Source organism: Bos javanicus, chromosome 29, assembly GCF_032452875.1.
Source record: "Bos javanicus breed banteng chromosome 29, ARS-OSU_banteng_1.0, whole genome shotgun sequence".
Classification (NCBI taxonomy): Eukaryota; Metazoa; Chordata; class Mammalia; order Artiodactyla; family Bovidae; genus Bos; species Bos javanicus.
The window spans coordinates 24,459,653-24,477,819 of NC_083896.1; the positions used below are offsets into that span (position 1 = coordinate 24,459,653).

The window sequence follows — 18,167 nt, forward strand, 5'->3', positions numbered from 1 at the left end:
CCTTCTGGGTCCCTGAAGACTGGCATCCCTGGGGTCCTGGGCAAAGCACCCTGGATGGAAGTAATGATTCATAAGAGATTCTAGCCATTCTGGAGATGATGAACCTTCTCCTAGCAGATTCCTGAACTGATCAAAGCAGGGGAAGAAAAAGAACATGCCCAGTGGTGGATGAAGCTGTCAGACTGAGTGGTGAAGTGTCCTAAAGAGCCCTCAGAAAGACCTGGGGTTCCTGAGATGTTGCACAGAAAGCTAGAGGTTCTTCTTGGACAGAAAGGAGCAAGCATAGATATTTTTGCTGTTATTATCAGTACTGTATCCTGGAGGAAGGCACAACAGCAACACAGCACACCAATACTGTATGGTTCCATTGGTATTCACAGGTTTATGGATCCCAGTAACGTTTGAAGTGAAGTCACTCAGTCGTGTCCGACTCTTTGTGACCCCATGGACTGTAGCCTACCAGGCTCTTCCATCCATGGAATTTTCCAGGCAAGAGTACTGGAGTGGGTTACCAAGCCATTAGAGCTATTATTAAAAAGGCAAGAGATAACAAGTTTTGGTGAAAACGTGGAACCAAGAGAACTCTTGTGCGCTGTTGATGTGAATGCAAATTGATACAACCACTATGGAAAACGGTATGGCGGTTCCTCAAAAAATTACAAATAAAACTACCATGTAATCCCACTTTTGGATATATATCCAAAGGAAATTAAATCACTGCCTCAGGAAATGTCCACACCTCTCTGTTCACAGCAGCATTGTTTACAATAGTCAAGATACAGAAACAGCCTCGTCCATCAGCAAACGAATGAGGAAAGAAAATGTGGTATTCATACATATATATACAGTGAAGTATTATTCAATCACTTAAAAAAGGAAACCCTGACATTTGCAGCTACATGGATGAAACTTGAGGGCACCATGCTAAGTGTAATCAGTCAGACAGTGAAAAACAAATACAGCATGATCTCACATGTGGAATCTAAAAAAAAAAAAAAAAAAAAAACCTTACATAGAAACAAAGAGAAGAATTTGGTTACTGGGGATGGAGGTGGGAGAAATGAGATGGAGGTAAAAGATACAAACCTGCAGCTACAAGATGCTAAATTCTGCTGATCGAGGGTACAGCATGGTGACTGTGGTTAACAATACCGCATGACATACTAGAAAGTTGCTGCAAGAGTAGATCTCTTTTTACTGAGATATAGTTAACATACAACTACCATATTTGTCTCAGGTATACCACAAAATGATTTGATATTTGTAAATATTGCAAAATGATTGTCACAAAAATATCCATCGGCACACACACTTATAAATTTTTTCTTCTGATGAAAGCTTCTAAGATCTGCTTGCTAAGAGAGACCTTAAATGTTCTCACCACCCACACACACCACAATGGTAATTATGTGAGCTAACAGGTAGTAACTAACTTCATTGTACTCGTTTCACAATACCCACATACAGCAAGTCACCACACTGCACACTTTAAACGTATTCAAAGTTACATATTAATCATATCTTGATAAAGTGGGGTGGGGTGGAGAACAAGCCATGAGTAGCATTAAGAGAAGGCATGGCAACCCAGTCCAGTACTCTTGCCTGGAAAATCCCATGGATGGAGGAGCCTGGTAGCCTGCAGTCCATGGGGTCGCTAAGAGTCGGACACGACTGGGTGACTTCACTTTCACTTTTCACTTTCATGCATTGGAGGAGGAAATGGCAACCCACCCCAGTGTTCTTGCCTGGAGAATCCCAGGGATGGTGGGGCCTGGTGGGCTGCCATCTCTGGGGTCGCACAGAGTCGGACATGACTAAAGCGACTTAGCAGCAGCAGCAACAGCATTAAGAGAATTCAGTGCCAAAGCATCACTGTGTGGGCTTCTTTGATAAGGCTCTAGGTTAGCCCTTTTAGGGGAACACTGAGTTGAAGTTCTGTGGAAATTAACAAGAAATAAATACAGTAGTTCCTTGGTATCCATGGGGAATAGGTTCCAGGATCCCTTCAGATAGCAAAATCCATGGATGCGTGAGTCCTTCATATAAAATGGTCTCAGTTCAGTTCAGTTCAGTAGCTTAGTTGTGTCCGACTCTTTACGACCCCATGAACTGCAGCATGCCAGGCCTCCCTGTCCATCACCAACTCCTGCAGTCCACCCAAACCCATGTCCATTGTGTCTGTGATGCCATCCAACCATCTCATCCTCTGTCATCCCCTTCTCCTCCTGCCCTCAATCTTTCCCAGCATCAGGGTCTTTTCAAATGAGTCAGTTCTCCACATCAGGTGGCCAAAGTACTGGAGTTTCACCTTCAACATCAGTCCCTCCAATGAACACCCAGGACTGATCTCCTTTAGAATGGACTGGTTGGATCTCCTTGCAGTCCAAGGGACTCTCAAGAGTCTTCTCCAACACCACAGTTCAAAAGCATCAGTTCTTTGGCACTCAGCGTTCTTTATAGTCCAACTCTCACATCCATACATGACTACTGGAAAAAACATAGCCTTGACTAGACGAAACTTTGTTGGCAAAGTAATGTCTCTGCTTTTGAATATGCTATCTAGGTTGGTCATAACTTTTCTTCCAAGGAGTAAGCGTCTTTTAATTTCATGGCCGCAGTCACCATCAGCAGTGATTTTGGAGCCCCCCCAAAATAAAGTCTGACACTGTTTCCACTGTTTCCCCATCTATTTCCCAGGAAGTGATGGGACCAGATGCCATGATCTTCATTTTCTGAATCTTGAGCTTTAAGCCAACTTTTTTCTCTCTCCTCTTTCAGTTTCATCAACAGGCTTTTTAGTTCCTCTTCACTTTCTGCCATAAGGGAGGTATCATCTGCATATCTGAGGTTATTGATATTTCTCCTGGCAATCCTGATTCCAGCTTGTGCTTCTTCCAGTCCAGCATTTCTCATGATGTACTCTTCATATAAGTTAAATAAGCAGTGTGACAATATACAGCCTTAACATATTCCTTTCCCTATTTGGAACCAGTCTGTTGTTCCATGTCCAGTTCTAACTGTTGCTTCCTGACATGTATACAGTTTTCTCAAAAGGTAGGTCAAAAATGGTCTAGTATTTGCATATAAGCTACACACATACTCCCATACACTTTTAACTATCTCTAGATGTTATCACAATACCTAATGCAATGTAAATGCTATATAAATAGTTGCCAAAGAAAAAAACTGAAGTTTTGCATTTTGGAAATTTCTAGATCTATTTTTCTTTTCTGAATATATTTGATATGTGGTTGGCTGAATCTGCAGATGCAAAACCTATGGATACAAAGGGCCAACTATACTGAAATACCCTCAGATTTGCATGTGAGGCTCATGAAAGGAGGCAGGTTCACATTAGAGTCAAGTTTAAAGGCAATGAGAGACAAACTGAGGTAAAAGCAGGAGGGGACAGGGTGGAGGAAGACAGAGTTTGTCAAGCAGGTCCACATCTGAGCCCCGCAGCTATGCTACTCATCAGTTGCATGACTATTCTGAGTCTCAAGTTTCTTACTTGTAAAATAAAACTCCCCACCTCTAAGACTGTAATGGAATATGGTAAACTCAATAAAGATCTATTCCTTCTCCATCCTTCCCTTTTGTCCTCCCAACCTACAGAATGTGCACTGATTTTGATATATTTGGTACATAGAAAAGAGAAAAACAAAAACATTCACGGACTCTCACTGATAGAAGGGACTCTGAAACAGTCGTCCTCAACTGGGGTGATTTTGCAGGACATTTAAGAAGCTGAAGTTGAACGGTTCTATGAAGACCTTCAAGACCTTTTAGAACTAACACCCAAAAGAGCTGTCCTTTTCATTACAGGGGACTGGAATGCAAAAGTAGGAAGTCAAGAAACACCTGGAGTAACAGCCAAATTTGGCCTTGGAATACGGAATGAAACAGGGCAAAGACTAATAGAATTTTGCCAAGAAAATGCACTGGTCATAACACCCTCTTCCAACAACACAAGAGAAAACTCTACACATGGACATCACCAGATGGTCAACACCAAAATCAGATTGATTATATTCTTTGCAGCCAAAGATGGAGAAGCTCTATACAGACAACAAAAACAAGACCAGGAGCTGACTGTGGCTCAGATCATGAACTCCTTATTGCCAAATTCAGAGTTAAATTGAAGAAAGTAGGGAAAACCACTAGACCATTCAGGTATGACCTAAATCAAATCCCTTATGATTATACAGTGGAAGTGAGAAATAGATTTCAGGGCCTAGATCTGATAAATAGAGTGCCTGATGAACTATGGACAGAGGTTCATGACATTGTACAGGAGACAGGGATCAAGACCATCCCCATGGAAAACAAATGCAAAAAAGCAAAATGGCTGTCTGGGGAGGCCTTACAAATAGCTGTGAAAAGAAGAGAAGCAAAAAGCAAGGGAGAAAAGGAAAGATATAAGCATCTGAATGCAGAGTTCCAAAGAATAGCAAGGAGAGATAAGAAAGCCTTCCTCAGCAATCAATGCAAAGAAATAGAGGAAAACAACAGAATGGGAAAGACTAGAGATCTCTTCAAGAAAATTAGAGATACCAAGGGAACATTTCATGCAAAGATGGGCTCGAGAAAGGACAGAAATGGTATGGACCTAACAGAAGCAGAAGATATTAAGAAGAGGTGGCAAGAATACACAGAAGAACTGTACAAAAAAGATCTTCACGACTCAGATAATCACGATGGTGTGATCACTGACCTAGAGCCCGACATCCTGGAATGTGAAGTCAAGTGGGCCTTAGAAAGCATCACTACGAACAAAGCTAGTGGAGGTGATGGAATTCCAGTTGAGCTATTTCAAATCCTGAAAGATGAAGCTGTGAAAGTGCTGCACTCACTATGCCAGCAAATTTGGAAAACTCAGCAGTGGCCACAGGACTGGAAAAGGTCAATATTCATTCCAATCCCAAAGAAAGGCAATGCCAAAGAATGCTCAAACTACCGCACAATTGCACTCATCTCACACACTAGTAAAGTAATGTTCAAAATTCTCCAAGCCAGGCTTCAGCAATATGTGAACCGTGAACTTCCTGATGTTCAAGCTGGTTTTAGAAAAGGCAGAGGAACCAGAGATCTAATTGCCAACATCCACTGGATCATAGAAAAAGCAAGAGAGTTTCAGAAAAACATCTATTTCTGCTTTATTGACTATGCCAAAGCCTTTGACTGTGTGGATCACAATAAACTGTGGAAAATTCTGAAAGAGATGGGAATACCAGACCACCTGACCTGCCTCTTGAGAAACCTATATGGAAGTCAGGAAGCAACAGTTAGACCTGGACATGGAACAACAGACTGGTTCCAAATAGGAACAGGAGTACATCAAGGCTGTATATTGTTACCCTGTTTATTTAACTTATATGCAGAGTACATCATGAGAAACGCTGGACTGGAAGAAACACAAGTTGGAATCAAGATTGCCAGGAAAAATATCAATAACCTCAGATATGCAGATGACACCACCCTTATGGCAGAAAGTGAAGAGAAACTAAAAAGCCTCTTGATGAAAGTGAAAGTGGAAAGTGAAAAAGTTGGTTTAAAGCTCAACATTCAGAAAACAAAGATCATGGCATCCGGTCCCATCACTTCATGGGAAATAGATGGGGAAACAGTGGAAACAGTGTCAGACTTTATTTTTCTGGGCTCTAAAATCACTGCAGATGGTGACTGCAGCCATGAAATTAAAAGACACTTACTCCTTGGAAGGAAAGTTATGACCAACCTAGATAGCATATTCAAAAGCAGAGACATTACTTTGCCAACAAAGGTTCGTCTAGTCAAGGCTATGGTTTTTCCTGTGGTCATGTATGGATGTGAGAGTTGGACTGTGAAGAAGACTGAGCGCTGAAGAATTGATGCTTTTGAACTGTGGTGTTGGAGAAGACTCTTGAGAGTCCCTTGGACTGCAAGGAGATCCAACCAGTCCATTCTAAAGGAGATCAGCCTTGGGATTTCTTTGGAAGGAATGATGCTAAAGCTGAAACTCCAGTAGTTTGGCCACCTCATGTGAAGAGTTAACTCATTGGAAAAGACTCTGATGCTGGGAGGGATTGGGGGCAGGAGGAGCAGGGGATGACAGAGGATGAGATGGCTGGATGGCATCACTGACTCAATGGACGTGAGTGTGGGTGAACTCCGGGAGTTGGTGATGGACAGGGAGGCCTGGCGTGCTGCGATTCATGGGGTCGCAAAGAGTCGGGCACGACTGAGCAACTGAACTGAACTGAACTGGAGACATTTTTGGTCATCACAACTGGGCATAAGGATACCACTGGCGCCTACTGAGTAGAGGACAAGGATGCTGCTAAATACCCTACGAGACACAGCACAGCCCCAACAGCAAAGAATGGTCTGGCCCCAAATATCAACAGTGCCAAGATTGAGAAACTCTGCCTGAGAGGACCTCTAACCCAATATCTCTCTCTAATATCTCTGACAGATGGTCTTCCTGGCTTTTATGTGGATACTCGCAGGGACAGATACTCACCACCTCCTAACAAACCCATTCCTTTATTCATCAGCCCTACTGCAGAATGTCTGTCTGTAGATTAAATCAAAATTTAAAACTTTCTACTAGTTGGTCCTACGTGTGCTCTTTCCTCCTCCACAGAATAAATCTAAAACCTCTTGAACTTGTCAAGTGGTTGGAGCATTGAAGATCCTGGTATGCAAACCCCTGGAGGAAAACAGAACTTGAACAACCAGAGTCCTTGCCCTCAGGAAGCTTACACCCTAACTGAGGAAACAGAGAGATGATCAAGCTGCAAAATAAGGCAAAATAAAATGTAGACTGAAGATGATTTTAATATTCCATACCCTCCAGGAGAAATATGCCATACCCTCCATGTATTCCCTGGTAGCTCTGTTGATAAAGAGTCTGCCTGCAGTGCAGGAGACCTGGTTCGATCCCTGGGTCAGGAAGATCCCTTGGAGAAGGGACTAGCTACCTACTCAAGTATTCTTGCCTGGAAAATCCATGGACAGAGGCGCCTAGCAAGCTGCAGTCCATGGGGTCGCAAGAGTTGGACATGACTGAGCAACTAAAATACCACCAGGAGAAAGAACTCATTCAATTCTGAAGTCATCCAGGATGGGTCAAGAAAAAAAATGTGATACATGTGAAGGAATTTAAAGAGGCAGAAATGGAGACATCTCTGGATGATGAGAGAGCACAGCGTGACATCATCAAAGTACAACACATACTCAAGGATCAGACGTGTGATGGACAGGTCTTAGAATCAGGAATGTGATGTGGTGGGAAACAAGAACATAAAGATGAGGTGACAGGTCTCCAATGTTATGCGAAGGAGTTTGGATTCTTCAGGACACATTCAGAACACAGCAATGTGTGACAGGTCCTATTGGAGGACAATGCTGGCCACAGCTTGGAGTGTGGACTAGAGAAAAGTGGGATTAGCAATGGTATGAGGGGAAATCAGAATGAGAGATCGTTTGGGAAGGAAAGAGATAGGTATGTGTTATGGACTAAATTGTGTGCCCCCCCCCACATACACAAATTCCATGCTGAAGTCCTAACCCCCAATGTGATGGTGTTTGGAGGTGGGGCCTTTGGGAACTAATTAGGTTCAGATGAAGTCCTTGGAGTGATCTGGACATTACATCCCTATTAAGATGGCCTAAGGATGACGGCATAGGTTCTTCTGGTTCATATTGAACCATTAAAATAACCAGGTCTTTTTCTCATAAACTGCTCTCAAGGTAGTCTTGGGCAGCTGAGCCATTGGGAACTAATTTATACTCAATTCCTATGAAATTTCATCCTGTCCGTTTCAGTTCCTGGCTCTTGCTTATGGGTATATGAGGACCTTGATTTGACATTCAGGGAAGGAGTTATTCCTCCCAGCTCTTCAACACCTCCAGCAACAGCTGTGGCATAGGGGACCTGGGCAGACTTTGGGTTGGTTGGGGGTGGGCGAAGGAGGGTTTGGTTTCGGCTGGTTTGCAGCTTCACTCTCAGCTTCTTTCCTGCTTGCCTCACTCAGACCCTGGCAAAGGTACCCAGGGTCTTTGTCTGAGAGCAACAGATGAGGGCAGCCCTTCAGGTCATGGCACCCCTCATGACTGCCTGCACACCTCACTGCCAGAAACCACAGAGGTTCTTCTCTGTCCTGTGAGGGGAAGTAAGAGAAGAAATACCAGAGACATGGACTGTGGGGAAGGGGTTCTGTCCTATCCTCACTTGATATAATGTAAAATAACTGAATTGAGTGAAATAGCATTGAGTGACATTCTTTTATTTTTGCCAGCAGAGCTGTGTGATTCTGAACTTTTCACAAAGTCTAAAAACAATCAAGTCCATAGGCTGACATTAAAGCTCTATACTGCAATGTACTGTCAAATATAAATCTCTAAAATGGCAAATCTATAGGGAGAAAATTATAGAAATTAGACTCACTATAATTTTGAAAACTGAATTTTTATGTTGCAGTCATTTGTGTTATATCCATTCTGTTATTCTCTTTTAATGTCACCTAAAGGCAGTCAATTATCCTTTGGGGGGAGGCCTTTCTTTTTTGATATGATCACATCCTCCCTTTTTTGATATTAAAATATCTTTTCTCCATAAATATTGGTGAAATGAATAGATGATACTTAACATATTTGCAGCCTTACTTGGCAAAAATAAAAAATTGAAGACTCTGCATCATTTCCTAAATGTTTTCTGTAACTTTACCAGATTGTGAAACCCAAAATTCCAGGAGCTGTTGACCCAAAGGTCTGATAAGTATACCTATGTTGTCTTCATCCAGGTTGCTGATGAAATATGCCAGCCCAGAGAGGATTATGTACAAAATCAGACAGCATGGCCCTGAGGACCACCATTCAGGTCAATATCAATCCATGAATCAACAGATTTAGGATATGTTTGTTCAACTAACTATAAATCCACCTATTTTATTTTCTTGGCTCCAGAATCACTTCTGATGGTGACTGCAGCCATGAAATTAAAAGATGCTTGCTCCTTGGAAGGAAAACTATGACAAACCTAGACAGTGTGTTAAAAAGAAGAGACAACGCTTTGCTGATAAAGGTCCATATAGTCAAAGATATGGTTTTCCAGTAGTCATGTATGGACATGAGAAATGGACCATTAAGAAGGCTGAGTGCTGAAGAATTGATGCTTTTGAACTGTGGTGCTGGAGAAGACTCTTGAGAGTCCCTAGGACTTCAAGGAGATCAAACCAGTCAATCCTAAAGGGAATCAGTCCTGAATATTCATTGGAAGGACTGATGCTGAAGCTCCAATACATTGGCCACCTGATGTGAAGAGCTGACTCATTGGAAAAGACCCCAATGCTGGGAAAGACTGAGGGCAAAGGAGAAGGGGGGGTGGGGGCGCCAGAGGATGAGATGGTTGGATGGCATCATTGACTCAATGGACATGAGTTTAAGCAAATTCCGGGAGACCCTGAAGGACAGGGAAGCCTGGTGTGCTGCATTTCATGGGGTCATAAAAAGTTGGACACGATTGAACAACTGAACAGCAATGACAGATTATCAACAAGCTCACATTCAACCATCATGCCCAAAGAGTAGCTTGAGAGACTGTGCTTAAGTCCCCACTGAAATCAAAGTATACATGTGTATGAGATAACAATGGATGAACTGGTTGAAAATCCAGAAGTACTTGAGGGTTTTTCCCTGTTCATTATGCATTTTCCCTTCTTCCTGTAACTACACTACGGTTTTCCTTTGAAGAACCACCACTCAATCACTTTCAGTCTATTGGGTCCAGGTCTTGACTCCACCCCTCAACTCTATGGGTGGATATGTGGCTGGCCAGGCTGGCCAATCAGCATCATCCACCTTTCTGAGTATAGTATTTGGATCAGGGATGGGTGTAAGACTGATGACAATCAAAAGGATGGTTCTAAAGTTTTGTTTTTTTTTACTTAATGACAAAAAAAGGCATCTTTCCACTGACATTCTGGAGAGAATATGATAAAAACCTGGGATCCTAGGGGCAACCTGAAGTGAAGTGAAGTCGCTCAGTCGTGCCCAACTCTTTGTGACCCCATGGATAGTAGCCTGCACCAAGCTCCTTGGTCCATGGGATTTTCAAGGCAAGAAGTACTGGAGTGGGTTGCCATTTCCTTCTCCTAGGGGCAACCTAGCTCCCCAAAAGAACAGCCTGCCTGCATATAACCAGCTCCAAACAGTAGAGCTAAAAACTGAAGAGAAAGTGAGATTGTCATGATGACATCATTAGAGTACCTTAATCCACAAGGATTCAAGTCACTTCTATCCCTAACATTGGTTACATGAGTCAATTAAATTTCTCCTTTTTACTTAAGCCACTTGAGTTGTCTGTTGATTACTGCAAGTAAAAGAGCTTGACTGGTACATAAGATTCTTTCAAAAATATGAGTTTGGCAAGTCCTATCATTTCATTTATCACACATTTAGTATGTGCCTTCACAGTTCAAGGCACTGTGCTAAACTCAGGGATACAACTGAGAATAAACTTGGTTCTGGCCTTTAAAGAGGTAGTTTAGTGAAGGAGACAGACATGTGAGAACATATGTGTTCAGGGCCAGAGCCAAGGATAATTAATGTAGGAGCACGCAGACCAAACTGAACAGATTCTACCTTTCAGGGTCCACAAAGCCATCAGAGAAAGGTGACATCTGAATAGATTCCTTGTCTTTAACATTTACTCATTTATTTGGCTGCTTTGGATCTTAGTGACAGCATGCAGGATCTTCATCACCACACGTGGACTCTAGTTTGCGATGCGTGGGCTCAGTAGTTGCTGTGGGCTCTCCGGTACTGCAAAGGCAGATTCCTAACCGCTGGACCACCAGGGAAGTCCCTCAGTGGATTCTTGAACCAGCTCCAGGGGAGTCAACAATTTCTCTTCTAATGTTCCCATGTGTTTAATTAAGAAAGAAATCTAGAAATTTTTCTGGAAGAGCCTTTAAGATCACTAAGTTATGCTTTCTGAAACTCAGAATTTCCCCTTTAAAAAAAATAATTATAAAGTGTATATATCTACCCTTTCATCACCTCCCTCATTCTCCATGATTTCCCTAAGATTATAAGACAGAGGTTGAATGATCAAAACTAAGTTTATTCTCTTTCTCCAGATGAGATTATCTGAGCTTCGGGGCTAGAACTTGCTTAAAGCACTCTGAAACTCTTTCCATTTCATAACTAAATTGGACTTTCACTTTCTGTTTGTTCCACACTGTTCCATATTAAGATCATTTTTCTAGAAGGCAAGATTGAGCCAAATAAAAAGAAAAGTGTTTTTGTACTCATCTGTTAATCTTATACCTCCCATACCAAGCATGATTCCCATTCTTATCTTTTTCTTCTATTTCTCCAAGACACAGTCAATGGTAAGATTTTAGAAACATGGTAATTTCTAGTACATGAGATATATGTCTGAAATTTCCTGTTTAAAGGACAATAATTGGCGCAAAGAATAATTTTGTGGTGTCCCCAGTTATAACTTTAATACAGAAAATTCACAAAGAAGAGTTGGTTTTTCTCTGCCATTTGTATAAGAGATGTTTATAAATTTTTGCCACCTCACAGTTCCTGCTATAGGAACGGGTACTCTCAAAGCTGACTAAAGATAGAGTTAGCATCAGATCATCTCAATAAATGCAAGAAAAGCACCTGACCAAAATACAACAACCTTTCATTATAATAGAGGGGAAGAACTCTTAAAAAGTAGATTTAAAAGTTCTAACCACAAGGGTAGAAAAGGTAACTGTGTTTGGTGGCAGATGTTAACTATATTTGTTGTGATCATTTCTCATTACATACAAATATCAAATCATTATGTGTCAGGAATGCCTAACACAGCTCCCGACATTACTGACAATTATGCTGTACAAACAAAACCAAGATAATGTTATATGTCAACTATATACCTCAAAAAAAAGCCTCTCCACAACCTAGAAATAGATTGCAATCTCCTCATTTTGATACAGGGCATGTACCTCCAAAAAATCCTACAGGTAACATCATATTTGATGGTAAAGCACTGAATGCTTTCTCTCAAAGATGGGGACAAAAATGTTCTCCATCACTTCTATTCAGCATTGTACTAGAAGTGCTAAACTGTGCAATATGGCAAGAAAAGAAATCAATGACAAAAGATTAGACAGAATGAAGCAAACTGCCATCATTAACAGATGCTGCTGCTGCTGCTGCTAAGTCACTTCAGTCGTGTCCAATTCTGTGTGACCCCATAGACGGCAGCCCACCAGGCTCCCCCATTCCTGGGATTCTCCAGGCAAGAGCACTGGAGTGGGTTGCCATTTCCTTCTCCAATGCATGAAAGTGAAAAGTGAAAGGGAAGTCACTCAGTCGTGTCCAACTCTTAGCAATCCCATGAACTGCAGCCCACCAGGCTCCTCCATCTATGGGATTTTCCAGGCAGAGTACTGGAGTGGGGTGCCATTGCCTTCTCCACATTAACAGATAACATCATTGTAAATGAAGAAAACCTTACAGAAGACATGAAAGAAAAAAAAAAAAAACAGAACAAGTAAGTGGATCTAGCAAGATCTCAAGAAGAATGGTCAATATATAAAAGTTAACTGCAATTCTAACAAACAGAAACAATTAAAAGTGAAAGTTAAATGGTACTACATTTTAAATAGGTTTTTAAAATCTAACATCAAAGAGTATATCCAATGAAAGGTGTCCAACACCTCCACACTAAGAGCTACAAAATAATGCTGAGAGATATTTTTTAAAACCTGAATTGGATGAGCCCTGGGAGACGCTGGCTGTTCGGTTTTCCGAGGAGCGGCTGCTACTGGTGGCCTTTTTGCAGATATATTGTTGTCACTGAACACTGGCCCTAGAGAAGCTCAGCCATCAATATGTCCAAGTACAAACTGATTATGTTAAGACATGGAGAGGGTGCCTGGAATAAAGAGAACCGCTTTTGTAGCTGGGTGGATCAGAAACTCAACAGTGATGGACTGCAGGAAGCACGGAACTGTGGGAAGCAACTCAAAGCACTAAACTTTGAGTTTGGTCTCGTGTTCACATCCATCCTGAACCGGTCTATCCACACAGCCTGGCTGATCCTGGAAGAGCTGGGGCAGGAGTGGGTTCCTGTGGAGAGCTCCTGGCGTCTCAACGAGCGTCACTACGGAGCCTTGATCAGTCTCAACAGGGAGCAGATGGCATTGAATCATGGCGAGGAGCAGGTGAGGCTGTGGAGAAGGAGCTACAACGTGACCCCTCCTCCCATCGAGGAGTCCCATCCTTACTACCATGAAATCTACAACGACCGGAAATATAAAGCGTGTGATGTGCCTTTGGATCAGCTGCCACGATCCGAGAGCTTAAAGGATGTTCTGGAGAGACTCCTTCCCTATTGGAATGAGAGGATTGCTCCTGAAGTATTGCGTGGTAAAACCGTTCTGATATCTGCTCATGGAAATAGCTGCCGGGCACTCCTGAAATATCTGGAAGGTATCTCGGATGAAGAAATTATCAACATTACTCTTCCTACTGGGGTCCCCATTCTCCTGGAACTGGACGAGAACCTGCATACTGTTGGGCCTCACCAGTTCCTGGGCGACCAAGAGGCTATCCAAGCAGCCATTAAGAAAGTTGACGATCAAGGAAAAGTGAAACGAGCTGACAAATAAAGTTTTTCCCACGTGCTGGCTAGGAATAGCTGCAGAAGGAATGGCATGCGGTGTGTTATGAGTGCTCATCTCCCACACCCCCCCTTTTTTTTTTTCTGTCTTCCCACCTGATTTTTCCAGATCTAGGCTGTGGGGTAGAGTTTGTAGAGGTAATTAGGTCTTAACGTTGGCCCAGTTAAAGGCTTTAGGATGCCCATAGCCTTATGTGCTAACCCCTGCCAATCTCCTTTTAATTAGTCACTAAGTTAATCACCAGTGGGGCTTAATCAATGTCCTAAGTTTCTGAGATGGAAAAGCAACAAGTGAAGCTTAAGTTCAAGGTCGTCCTCATTCAGTAAATCAGTATTGAGTCACTATTGACAGACCTTCACTTCAATGAGACGTTTGTATTTATAGAAAATTTCTGGGATGATAATAAAGGATATTAGATAATAAAAAAAAAAAAACCCACCTGAATTGATGGAAAGATATATAATGTTCATGCGTTAACCCATAGAAAGCTCAATATTTTTAAGATGCACATTATCCCAAATTGATACATAGATTTAATACAATTCATATCAAAACTCCAGTAGAATTTTTTTAAGAAATTGAAAAATTTTGTTGATGTTTAGTAGAAACCAATGTAATACTGTAAAGCAATTATTCTTCAATTTAAAAAAAGAAAAAGAAAAACTGATGCTAAAATTGAAATTGAAATTGAAAAGATCTAGAATTACCAAGAAATAATGAAAAAAGACCAAAGCTGCAATTACTACACTATCTGATTTCAAGATTTACCATAAAGCTGCAATGATCGAGAGTGTGATAATAGTGTAAGAATAAAGCCACAGATCAGTGAAACAGAATAGACAGCACAGTCATCTGATTTTTTAATAGATTCACCAAGTTAATGAAATAGGAAAAGTCTTTTTAACAAATGGTGCCAGAATATCTGGATATCTTTATTTTAAAAAATGAGTCTCAACTTTTATCTCGTAATTAGATGGTAAAGAATCTGCCAGCGATACAGAAGACCTGGGTTCAAGCCCTGGGTTGGGAAGATCCCCTGCAGAAGGGAACGGCTAACCACTCCAGTATTCCCACCTAGAAAACCCCATGGGCAGAGGAACCTGGCAAGCTACAATCCATGAGGTCACAAAGAGTCCTATATGACTGAGTGACTAAGTCACTTTCACACACAAAAATTAACTCAGGGACTTCCCTGGTGGCACAGGGGATAAGAATCCAGCAGCCAGTGCAGGGGACATGGGTTCAGTCCCTGACTGGGGAAGATTCCACCTGCCATAGAGCCACTCAGCCTGTTCACCACAACCACTGAGCCCACAGTGTAGAGCCCGCAAGTCGCGACCACTGAGCCCACATGCTGCAAATACTGAAGCCCATGCCCAGAGCCCAACAAGAGAAGCCACCACAATGGGAAACTTTCTCACCACAGTGAAGAGTAGCCCCCACTCGCCACAACCATGAAAGCCTACATGCAGCCATGAAGACCCAGCGCAGCCAGAAACTAACTCAACATGCATCATAGAGCTACACATAAAAATAAGAACCATAAAATTTCTGGAAGATAAAATTTATTTGAAACTTTATAGGGCAGGCAAAGATATTTTAAGCAAGATACAAAAAGCTGACCATAAAAGAAAAAATATTATGTGTTGGACTTCATCAAAATTTAAAATTTCTGTTCATGAAAACACCAGTAGAATGAAGACAGAGACCAGGAGAAAGATATTTGCAATGCATATATCTGACAAAAAGCTTGTAGCCAAAATATGAAAGGAGCCCTTACAAGTCAATAACTTAAAAAAAAAAAAAAAAACTAGTAAAAGGTAAAAAACTGTAACAGACTCTTCACAAAGATATAGGAATGGGACAACACAAACACAAAAAGATGCTCAACATTGTTGGTTATCAGAGAAATGCAAATTAAAACCATAATGAGATACTGCTAAATAAACATTAAAATAACTAAAATGAAAGGGACTAATAATGCCAAATACTGGTAAGCATGCAGAGCCCTTTAACTCTCATTCCACTGACGGCGTAGTAAAATGAACAACCACTCTGGAGGACTCTTCGGTGGTTTCCTACAAAGTCACACTGACTCTCTGACCTAGAAAGCTCGCTCCTAGATATTTACCCAAAAAGAAATTAAAACACATTCACACAATAGAAGACTCATTGGCAATAAAAATGAACCGCTGATACATGCAACAACAGAGTTGACTCTTGAAAATATTATGTTGAGCAAAATGAAGCCAGATAGAGAAAATGCATACAGGGTGATTCCGTGTCCCTGAAGTTCAAAGATAGGCAAAACTAAGCAGCTGATGGGCTCACAGAGGCAGGGAGTGGTGGAAGGCAGTGGGCAATGACAAGTGTTCTCTATCTTGCTTGGGGGTGACAATTTTATGGATGTATACAATTCTAAAAACTCATCAAACTCAATTAAAAGGTGTTCATTTTATTGTATGTTAATTACATCTTAATTTACACAAGAAAGAAAAAATAACAGAGGAAAACCACATTTTTTTGTTTCATCCAAAAGATGCTAGTAATTTCTTGTCCACCTAAGTCCCTGATATGAAACCCACTTTCTCACATTCCTGCTCCCAAAGCTAACTAAACCAAGAATTGTCACCCAACTCTTGTCACCCAAAGGCCAGACATGCCTGGAACAGACTAATAGCATACACTCTTAGATTATTTGTAATTATTTTATGTCTGTCTCTCCCATGAGATTGTGCAACATTTCCTGGAACATAACAGACCTTCAGTAAATACATGTCAAAGAGAAGACGGATAAATGGATGGATGATAGAACATACTCAAGGATTATCTGGTCCATGTCTTTCCATGAGCACAGAAAGGAGAGAAATCTAGGGAAACTGAGCAATTTTTTCAAGGTCACATAGCCAATGTCAGAGCTCATACTAGGGCATGACATAGGAGACATGTTCTCTTCTGCTGCTGCATATTGTGGTGTTTACATGTGATGCCTGGAAACATGGCCACCATCTTGCAGGTATGAAGAAAGCAAAACCAATATGCTGAGAAAGAGAGAAGGCAAAGAGACGGGGGAAAGCTTTGGTTTTTGCTGATATCACAGAGCTACTGAACCTGGAGCTTCTCTTCTTTAGGACTTCTTATTACATTAAATAATAAGTAAATCTTCCTTTTTATTTAAGTCAGATGAATGTGAGTGATCACTTACTTGCAGGCAAAATACCCAAAATTTACAGAAGAGCATGAGCAAACACAAGGCATTCAAGATACTGACACAGAAATGTGACTGGAGTACAGAGAGCAGAGAGGGTGGGAAGACACTGTTGGGCATGAAGACGAGGCCACATCACCCATCCCAAGTGCCTGGGGAGGCAGAGAAGGACACTGGTGTTCCACTGTGGACAGGCAGAGAAGAAAAACTTGACTATGGAATGAAATTTTGCATGTAGACTGATACGTTGCAGCCTTTATTCTTGGTACAAGTTCAACCCTCTTTGGCTATGGCCAGGGTACGGACAGCAATTGGTGCTTAACCATCTAACCAGTCAGGAAATACACCAAGAGTATAAATTCCACCTCTCAGACCTCCCTTTCCTTCATTCAGTGATGCCAACAGACAAGCAAGGTGAGGGTTTATGGGTTACTGACATGCAGGTCCCCACTACCCAAGCCAGAGAAACACAACACAGAGCTGCCAGGATCCAGAAGATCTGAAGTTCACAAACGGAGATTCTCCTCTAACACCCCAATAACTCTTATGTATGTATGATCATAGGATCTCAGGCACTGTCTTCTGCATAGATGCCTTCCAAGTTCCATTTCAGATCCCTCTTCTCTTCTAAATGAAAAGATACCAAACAAAACATCTCTCCCTTTGCCTCATGCCTGGACTTCCTAGAATCTTGCTGTCCAAGATGGGTTCTTTTTTGCTGAATCAATCAATATATATATACTTATTTCAAAAGACATTCTATATCTACTAATTAAACACATCATATAAAATATTCCCAAATATGCATAACCACATGAGTATAGCTTTTTATACACAGAATTTCAAAGCAGGTACACTTCCCACACAGATCACTTAACTTTTTCTCACTTATCTAAATACACTCAGCTGCATTCCGGGTCAGTACTATCCAACACTCCAAGACAATATTCAAATTGTTCCACAGAATTATTGCTATATGTGCCAGGGGTTTTATAAGAAGGAAGTCAGGCATGTAACTGTGAACAAGATACATCTCTAAGACAAAAGGGAGCAGACAAATAATCAGCTAACACAAGCGTCTGACTTTGCCAGAAGGCCAAAAAAAAGGAAGGTTTTTTATCAGCCTAGGATGGTGTGAGACTGGTGTTGAACTTCAGGCATGGGGACAGGTCAAAATCATTTCAAGGTCTTTCCAGTTTTGGGGGTATATTGTACATTACCAGGAAGAAAGCACTCTGGAAGCTATATGTCTGACACTAGAATTCCATTTACCAAAACACCACAGGGAA

At 41.5% G+C, this 18,167-nt stretch overlaps 2 protein-coding genes across 3 annotated transcripts in view; one reads left to right on the forward strand and one right to left on the reverse strand.

Moving 5' to 3' along the window:
• The window catches only part of NELL1 (neural EGFL like 1), a 1,051,740-nt gene that overhangs the window by 972,707 nt on the left and 60,866 nt on the right, over positions 1 to 18,167 (reverse strand). The window lies entirely within an intron of this gene.
• On the forward strand, positions 12,766 to 13,704 carry LOC133241110 (bisphosphoglycerate mutase-like). Its single transcript, XM_061406205.1, has one exon. It carries the CDS (start codon positions 12,879 to 12,881, stop codon positions 13,656 to 13,658), a length of 780 nt encoding a protein of 259 aa, XP_061262189.1. The 5' UTR covers positions 12,766 to 12,878; the 3' UTR covers positions 13,659 to 13,704.

Coding starts and splice junctions, on each gene's coding strand:
- LOC133241110 (XM_061406205.1), top strand. CDS start 12,879: ATGTCCAAGTACAAACTGATTATGTTAAGACATGGAGAGGGTGCCTGG.